Source organism: Cetorhinus maximus, chromosome 8, assembly GCF_964194155.1.
Source record: "Cetorhinus maximus chromosome 8, sCetMax3.hap1.1, whole genome shotgun sequence".
In the NCBI taxonomy this organism is placed as follows: domain Eukaryota; kingdom Metazoa; phylum Chordata; class Chondrichthyes; order Lamniformes; family Cetorhinidae; genus Cetorhinus; species Cetorhinus maximus.
In genome coordinates, this window is record NC_135886.1 from 20763564 (window position 1) to 20773536 (window position 9973).

Genomic DNA, 9973 nt, shown 5'->3' on the forward strand with positions numbered 1-9973 from the left:
TTCTGTCCCTCAGAATTCTTGAATTCTTTCTTATAACTTTCCCATCACCAAGGCTAGACTGACTGGCCTGTAATTTCCTGGTCTATCCCTTCCTCCTTTTTTTAATAATGGGACAACGTTTGCAGTCCTCTGGCACCTCACAGCCAGAGAGGATTTGAAAATTACTGCCAGGGCCCCTATATCTCTTCCCTTGCCTCCCTACAAATATTAATTTTTGAAGAATCTAATCTATTTCATAATCATAGCGATTAATTTATTCACTTAAAATCAAAAAAAAATTGCTAACTCAACATACTTCTGGATAGAATCATAAAAATAATAATACAGCACAGAAGGAGACCATGCAACCCATGCATTCTACAGTAGTTCTTTCAGGGAGCAATCCAATTAGTTCCACATCCTGCTCTTTCCCCATATCTCATTTTTTTTCCACTAGTGATCCAATTTTGAAAGCTGCTACTTTGCCCCTCCTTTTAAGACGGTCCTCAAAACCTACTTCTTTGACCAAGCTTTCTACCATTTCCGCTAATTTCACATTTTGATTTGGTGTCCAATTATGCTTCATAATGCTCCATTCTAGAACCTTGTGATGCTTCACTTTGTTAAAGGTGGCATTTGTCAAGTTATTTTTGTTGAATTGACCTTCTTGACCTGTCTGCCATGAGGGACCTTCTCAAAATCTGTGCTAAAGTCCATGTAGACCACATCAAATGCATTAACCTCATCAACACTCCTGGTTACCTCCTCAAAAAATTAGATCAAATTTGTCAAACACAACCTTCCCTTAACAAATCCATGCTGACTATCGCTGATTAATCCGTGTGTCTTCAAGTGTAGATATATTCTGTCCCTCAGAATTCTTGAATTCTTTCTTATAACTTTCCCATCACCGAGGCTAGACTGACTGGCCTGTAATTTCCTGGTCTATCCCTTCCTCCTTTTTTTAATAATGGGACAACGTTTGCAGTCCTCTGGCACCTCACAGCCAGAGAGGATTTGAAAATTACTGCCAGGGTCCCTATATCTCTTCCCTTGCCTCCCTATAAATATTAATTTTTGAAGAATCTAATCTATTTCATAATCATAGCGATTAATTTATTCACTTAAAATCAAAAAAAAATCGCTAACTCAACATACTTCTGGATAGAATCATAAAAATAATAATACAGCACAGAAGGAGACCATGCAACCCATGCATTCTACAGTAGTTCTTTCAGGGAGCAATCCAATTAGTTCCACACCCTGCTCTTTCCCCATATCTCATTTTTTTTCCACTAGTGATCCAATTTTGAAAGCTGCTACTTTGCCTCTCCTTTTAAGATGGTCCTCAAAACCTACTTCTTTGACCAAGCTTTCTACCATTTCCGCTAATTTCACATTTTGATTTGGTGTCCAATTATGCTTCATAATGCTCCATTCTAGAACCTTGTGATGCTTCACTTTGTTAAAGGTGGCATTTGTCAAGTTATTTTTGTTGAATTGACCTCGGTACTTACAAAAGTGAGATTAAAATGCTAAATGTTGCTGCTGTTTTATTTCATAATGATTAAATGCTAGTCATGCAACAGAGAAGTTGCTTACATAAAAGCAGAATGCTGGAAGCACTCAGCAGTCTGATAGCATGTTTGAAGATAGAAATGGGTAACGTTTCTGGGCTCTAACCACACTTAGGTCAATGCAGTTATTGTCTCACCATCTTCCTTGTGTGTAATTTTGATTAATTTTAAGTCTTTTCTAATTCTCTATATTTTACCCCCCACAGGTCAAAATTCTGAACAGTCTTTATTCTAGATGTAAACTGCTGGCAATGTCATATTTCAGTTAAGCCCATCTCAGAGCAAATGAACTGAAGCATCTACCTTTTCTGTTTTAATGCAAAGCAAACTTGATGCAGCTCTCAATATTTTAAACAGAAAATGCTAGAAACATTTAGCAGCTTTGGCAACATCTGTGAGAAAGAAACAGATGGAACATTTGCCATCGACCTGAAACATTAACTCTGTTACTCTCTCCGCAGATGCTGCCAGATCCACTGAATATTTCCAGTAATTTCTTGTTTTATTTCAGATTTCTAGCATCTTCAGTATTTGCTTTTGTTTCACTAATTTCGTTTATCAAGGATTAGTTTTCTTTTCATATTTTCTATCATTTTAAGCAATTGCACTTTATGTTAATTTAGTTTTCTTTTTTGATGCCAGTGCAGTCAGTCAGTTTGTTCTATAAAAATGTCCACTGTAAGCTGTGATTTAGATTTGAACACTTAGTTTGTTTTTAAAAAAAATCACAATGATTCTGATTGTTTATTCAAATATATTTGTTTAAATGTATTTGTATCACATTGGTGGTAGTTGCATTTTCGGCATTGTGATTAGTCCACAAGTGAGTTACTGTCACCTTTATTTAGACTTTTGTGTGAATTACTGATTGGTGTGTTGAGAGATTTATTTTTAGTAACTTACCGTTAACTCCTTAAACAGCAAAGTAAGATATTTGATTAAACTAAGCTTGATATTGACTTTTCTTCAAATTTCTATTAGAATATGGTACCTGTGGAGCTTCTTGAAAACAAGCATTGAAACCTTAAATGAATACAGAGGAAAGGGCTTTCCTCAAGTGTTAAAATAAACTCTTAGTTTTTTTGTCACGTTCTATGTAATGTGTAACCTAAAGGGAAATTGCTTTCTTTGCCATATTTTGCTGAATTTTTTTTATTCATTCATGGGTTGTGGGTGTCGTTGGCTAGGCCAGCGTTTATTGTCCATTCCTAATTGCTGTTGATGTTTCAATGCCTCCTGCCCCTCCCCATTGAAGCATACTTTTAAAATTAGATGCGTGGGTGTATTTTCCGATGAATAATTTGAAGATAAGATCACTCATTGTAAAAAGAATTGTTTGTTTCATTGAAAGGTTAATTGTGCATTAATATGTACTTTTAAACATCAGATTTTAAGCTGAATCAAACTGTTTTTACCCTGTAGTGTTGTTTTGGTGATCTTGAGTCACTGTTCAAGTCTTGATCAGATCAGTCTTTGTACACTATTTTGTTATGTTAGAAATTTGAAGATGATTCATTCATTTAAATGCCCGTTCTTGTGTCTGAAATATTTTCTGACCATAAATATGATGGATTTTTTTAATCCTGCATCCTGAACCAGTTACATATCACAAAATTTAGAGCAATATTCTATTTCCATTCCAATATCAAAGATATAATACAAAGCCATCAAAAGTAACAGTATCGCATTTGATAATAGTACATTGTCTTTTTAAAATTGTGCCTTCACTATACCCTGCACACCAAATCTATTTTACAGCAACTCAATATGTACAGTTAAAGGCAAATTATCAGAAATAAATGCAATGGCAAAATGTGCAATTGAATTCAATAAATCTGCTAATTCATACCCTAACGTTAGAATATGACCATGAAAGCTGCTATATTATTCATTTAAAAAAAAACAATTGGCCTACTAATGTCATTCAAGAAAGGGAATCTGCCACCTTACTTGGACTATATTTTACATAAATCCAATACAATTCTTAATGCCTTCTGAAGTGGACTCTCAGACTATTCAGTTGTAACACAGTTTGCTTCAAGAAGGCAGTTCACCATTACTTTCACAGAGTTACTAAGCATAAGTAAGAAATACCATATTGTCATTGTTGTCCACGTGTCAAGAACAAACAGTTTTTAAAACACTTAAGGTCAACATTGCTTAGTTGTAAAGAAATAAATTAGTCTTAGTGTAACCGAGTGTGACTATTACATCAGCGAATGGAACCAGTTTCAAAATGGCTAACTTGAAAGAGTGAAATGAAAGAATGTCAACTTTAACAATGCCAGCACTTAATTTTATCTTTACCTAAAATACCCAAAAATCCTGCATAAAATAATTCTAAAAATGTTTGTGATGTGTGTCTTGAGCTTTTGATTTAATTCATTTATGCTTTAGTCCTGAAGACGCAAAGAGCATGTGAATTTTTGCTATTACAGATGCTATTACTGATTTTGGTTTCTAGTTTTTGAATCTATTCAAAAATGCATATACTTTATTAATAGCAGAGGTCATATCTGTTTATTTGTTTTTTCCATTTTATATTTGTGCCATTTTAGTTTACAACCACTATTGCCACTGATGGGACCTAGTTAATTATGTGGTTTTATTTGTGTATATAATAGATTTTGTTTCTGCTTAAATACCAAACTTGAAGAGCTTTGGAACATTTTATTATGTTAAAGATGCTATATAAGTGCAAGTTGTTATGATGGTATCTGTTTTTATTCAGCTTTTTGGCATGTCACTCTTTATGTCTGCAATCCCAAACCAAATCCAAATTTCTGCATTTTGTACACAGCAAGATGATGTCACTTACTTTGATGTTTACACTGTAAAGATTATCCTATTATATACACATCTAGCATTTAAGATGATAACCTACCAAAGTGGTTATGAAACCATCAAGTCGTAACTGTTCTTTGAGAAGATTGGAATACTTGTATTCTTAAAGACATTATGAATGCACTTTTTTAACCAGATTTACTATTCTGGATATAGAATGACTGTAGATAGTCATTCTCACCTCTGTCCATGACCCCTCTGTCCATGACCCTATTTAATAACTGTTGAACAAAAGTGGTAGAGCCCAAGGCTCACTATTGCATGCTAGAATGTGAAAACAGGATCAGTGAGTTTTAGTGATTTTTTTTGATGACGTTCTATATAAGAACTATCCTAAGGTACACAGTATACAGAGATTCATGTTACTTTAGCAGAGTTTCCAGAATTTAAAATATTGCTTGAGAAAAGAGACATGTCTAAGCTTTTCGTCTTGCACTCATCAGGACACTCACAAGAATACCAATATAAGGGGGAAAATAACGATTTACACTATGTGAAGAGAATGCTGACTGGTTGGCAAAACGTGTCGCATGGAGAATGCACTACTGATGGTGACTGACAGTTAACTGCCAAGCATTGTTTGAAATTTAAAATATACACTCCTAAATTTAAAACAGCACAGCTCACTTTTAATGCACTTAATTTAAATGTTTTCAAAAACCTTATGGCAGATAACTAAAAAGCCTTCTCTGCCTGGAGGATTTATATATGTCAGAAAAATGTCTGTTGTATTATTAAACAATGGGTAGATGGAGGGAAAATGATTAAGGCCTACTTTAGGCATGAGATTGGCGATATGTTTAATTTGCAGACAAAACTGGAAGCCTCAGGTCTCAGCTCCAGAATTGCGCCATTTACAAATACCAATCACATAACCAGAGGGAGCTTGTTCCAATCCGCTTTGAACTGATTGCCATGCTGACTGCATCCCCCAGGTAGGTCCTGGGAAGTGCAGAAGCGGCCAGTAGGGGTGGTATCATGCCTTGCTTTTCAGGGCTCCTGTAACGTAAGTTTAAAAAGAAAAAAATCTTAACCCCTTTTAACCTCTGCTGGTTAAGCCACAGAATAATCTGGACAAATGGAGTGTAATGTATCTGACACATACTTTGTCCAGTTCTGACCAACTTAGGAGCTAGGTTATAAAATGTCATTAGGCCTTTGCAATAGCAAGCAAGAGACCTAATGCCTGTCGCAGCACCTGTCAAGGACTCCTCAATATGGTGTTAAGCATGCTTCCAGCACAGTTAAGGTGAGTGTCATGGTGTCAGGAGAGTGTTTGGACTTTGCACCTGAACAACCGGCGTGATGAGATCCAATTTTACCCCCAGATTTTCAAAACCATGTTTGTAATCTTTTCAGCCTGTTATCTTTATTTCTTAATCAGCTTGGGAAGTTTCTTGCCTCTGCTTAACATTTTACTTTATACTGCTACTTTCTTTATCCTGCTCAGTGCTGCTGACACTTTCATCATTTCCTGGTTTCTACTGTTCTGATATTGTATCAACACTGCCTTTTGCGCAGCAGTACAAACAAGGTCCAAGTGATATTGGAAATGTAGTAGGGGATGAGGTTTGGCAGCAGGCTTCAATATAGAAATCCGTACACCAGTCTACTGCAGTTCAGCTTGAAATGGTATTGAGCATATAGCGTGTGGGTAAAGCTCCCATAAGTATCAATGTGATTCAGACAATCTGTCCATTTTGAGACACTTCTTTCCTCGTGCTATTATAAATTATTATAATTATAAATTTTGTTTTCTAAAGACAAGCTGAACCATGAACTTTGAAACATATTTCAAGTTAAGTTTTCAGAGAATTATTTTTGAGTGCTCCTTTTTATTTGAGAGAAAAGCCAGCAAAAGTCATGATTGAACTGAATTTGACTTAATTCACTCACCATACGTTATAAACCTTATTTTTAATATGTTGCCTGTTAGATAGCATGACACCCCTGTTATTACAAAACACCAAAACAAGCTCAAGCTCACTATCAGCATTGCAAGAACATCATAATTTAAATGTCACTTTGTTACAGATTATTGGATGTAGTCACTAGTTTGGTTGAAATTACGGACTCGGGCTGCACGCTTGTTTCAGGATAGCCGAGTTGGTACCATAGACAGAGTAGATCAGCAGATAATTCTTACGTAGAACACATTCTATTTATTTACAAAGGAACTCAGCAGCTACACTTGTGTGATTTCAACTCAAACCTTGTCTCTACATCACCAATTCCAACTATTGACTACTGACTAGCCCACACTACTGTGCTATTGGGTACTAAGATCATGTGAACTTCCATTATAACATTCAATCAGATTATCACACCCCTCCCCCTTTGCTCAAATACATTTTACAGTTACAATTACAACTTTTCTCAAAATATCAAACTATTTCTACAGGTAAGTAATTTAAAAATTCAGTCTTTCTAGGAGTTTCTTTATGCATGTCGAACATCAGCTCTATAGCTTCGGATGCTTTGTCAGGAACCTCCTTTCCTGAAGTCTGAACATCAGGTTCTTCAGCGGGCACCTACAAATCTGTTTCCTCAACTCTTGCAGGTATGGCCAACCCTTCAAACACACCTGTACTCAGTTGAGTTCTTTCAACAGGAGACGTTGACTCAGTCGTGAACACTGGTCCTATCATTTCTTGGTACTTTGCTTCTCCCTGATATGATCCACATGTCTCCGTATAACTCGGTCTTCCACTTTAACGTGGTAAGAAAGAGGTCCAGTCACTGCACTTATTTCATCTGATAACCACTTGGGTCCTTCTCCAAAATTCTTCACACATACTGTCTCTCCTACGGTAAACTTCCTGTCACAGCCATGCCAGTGATGTCCAGTTTTCTGACTTCCCTGGCTCCTTTCCCCCCCCCAACTCCAGTAAATTTGGCATTATTAAGCTCAATCTCCTGAGACGGTGTTTAATTAACAATTCTGCAGGTGTGACATCTGTTGTTGTGTGAGGGGTGGTCCTATAATGGAAAGGAAAATGTGCTAACTTGGCCGCTATGGAATCTCCAGTTAATTTCTTCATGCCAGCCTTGAGCGTTTAAACCGCACTCTCAGCCAGTCCATTTGAGGAAAGGTGGTATGGTGAAGTTTTTACGTGAGTTATTTACTATTGAGGCTGATAAACCGTTGAAACTCGGCACTCGTAAATGCCATGCCATTATCTGATACGACCGCTTCTGGTAGTCTATTTGATGGCAAAACTTTGACGTAGCTTGTCAATTGTAGCAGATGATGTTGGTGACTTCACCTCATATATGTCCATCCATTTTGAGTGTGCATCAACAATAAGCAAAAACATTGTTCTCATAAAAGGTCCCACATAGTCAATGTGTAATCGCACCCATAGCCTTCCTGGCCACTCCTGAGGGTGCAGAACTGTTGGAGGTAACTTTTGCACTTGCTGTCACTGCATACAACCCCTTACTAAGCTCTCTATTTCTCCATCCATCCCAGACCACCATAGATAGCTGTGTGCTATTGTCTTCACTTGGGAAATTCCTGGATGTGCACTATGTCAGTTAACAATGGTTTTCGTCCTTTTGGAGGAACAATCACTCGTGCCCCCACAATAAGATACCCTTCTGGCTGGTTATTTCATATCTTCTGTGAAAATATGGTTTCATTTCATCGGATTCCTGCTCTTGTGACCAACCATGAAGAACTTGTTGATGTAATTTGGATAAGACTGGGTCTTGACTTGTCCAGTCTCTGATCTGTCTAGCACATACCGGTGATGAATCTAAGAAGTTCAATAATAATTCTTGAGGGACAGGAAACACCCTCATCTTTTTCTTGCAAGGGCAAACATCTAAGCGCATCAGCGTTTGCAACTTGATTTCCAGGCTTATGGATGAAAGTGTACTCATACACTGCCAGGATCAATGCCCGTCTTTGTATTCTTGCTGAAACTATGGATGGGAAAGCCTTGTCCTCGCTGAACAATCCCAGCAATGGCTTGTGGTCTGAAATTATAGTAAAATGACGGCCGTGTACGTACTTGTGAAATTTCTTGACTCCAAAGATGATTGACAGGCTTTTTTCTATTTGTGAGTATTCCTTTTCTGCTGTGTTGAGTGTTCTTGATACATATCCTATAGGCCGTTCCGAGCCATCATCCATTCGATGGGAGAGCACTGCTCCCATTCCGTAGGGAGATGCATCACATGTCAACGCCAGCTCTTTTCTCTGGTCAAAATGTACTAATAGGGTGGATAAGTGCAACAACTGTTTGTTACCTTTGTGAAAGCTTCTGTCTGGTGTTTGCCAAGACCAACATTGGTTTTCCTTGAGTAGGGGTGCCAGTTCTGCCAACAAATTAGGTAGGAAGCGCCTATGCTAATTGATCATCTCCAAGAATGATTTGAGCTCTGAGGTGTTCTTTGGCGCTGGTGCCTCTCTAATGGCTCTCACTTTTTCCACAACAGGGTGGAGGCCTGCAAGAAATGTTTTAAAATTTCTTCTAAGTTTGCCAAATGCTCCTTTTCAGTGATTCTGTCACCAGAATGTCATCTAAATAAACTACAACATGGGGCAGTCCCTGCAGTAAACTTTCCATTGTTCCCTGGAATATGGCGCAAACTAAGGAGACACCAAAAGACGAACAAGTATATTGGTACTACCCTTTGCGTGTATTAATTGTGACAAATTTCTGGGAGGCCTTCTATAACTCTAATTGTTGATAAACATGACTCGTATCAAGCTTTGTGTAGGTGGGTTCAACCTGCTAGCTTAGCACACAGGTCTTTGGTATAGGGTGCCTGTCCAACTTAGCCACTTTATTAACTGTCAATTTGTAGTGTCCAGAAACTCAAATGCTTTGGTCTGGTTTAAGTATGGGGACTATTGGTGCTGCCCATTCTGAGAACTGCACAAGTTGTAGAACTCTCAGTTTCTCTAATCTGTCCAGTTCAGCATTGACATTATCCCGCATTGCATAAGGTACTGGTCTTGTCTTCATGAATTGGGGGTTGCCTCTGGATCCACATGAAGTTTTGCTTGCAGCCCCTGGACCTTCCCAAGTTCATCCTTAAATACTGAGGTTTATTTTTGTAGTAGCCCAGGTAGCCCACTGGCTCTCAGCTGGAAGATTTCAGCCCATTCCGATTTAATTTCCTTCAGACAGTTAACTCCAAGGAGGCTTGGCCTCTCGTCTACTACAACCATCAAGGGTAGTTTTACAATTAGCTTCCATACTGTACAGTAACCTTGCTTATGCCTTTGACTTTGATGTCTTCTCCCGTGTAAGTTTTCAATTTGGCATCTGTTTCTTCCAAATCTAATCTACGTTCCCATAATTTAAGTGTTTGAAAGTATGTTCACCTATTACCGTAGTGGAAGCTCCTGTGTCCACCTACCATTCTAATAGGCCTATCATTCACTCTCTCTGTTACATAGATTGGTTCTGTTCTACCCAGCTTCAAATTATACAACGATTAACTATATGAATCTGTTACTTCAGGCTCTTCTATGTTCTGGATCTCACGGGGTATTTTCTTTTGTTTGATAGTCTGCCTAATTCTATCCTTGCAATGTCTCATGAGGTGTCCGTTTCGAT

General features: G+C 37.8%; 1 protein-coding gene across 3 annotated transcripts in view; it reads left to right on the forward strand.

The window, feature by feature from the left end:
• The window catches only part of LOC144683504 (membrane cofactor protein-like), a 50851-nt gene extending 46594 nt beyond the window's left edge, over positions 1-4257 (forward strand). For all 3 annotated transcript variants that reach the window (XM_078546569.1, XM_078546570.1, XM_078546571.1), the window contains one exon: positions 1763-4257. Coding sequence is in view for 1 of the 3 variants with exons in the window: in XM_078546571.1 (XP_078402697.1) it covers positions 1763-1775 (13 nt within the window). In the remaining 2 variants the exon portion in view is untranslated. The remainder of the gene's footprint in view (positions 1-1762) is intronic.
• Positions 4258-9973: the final 5716 nt, after the last annotated feature.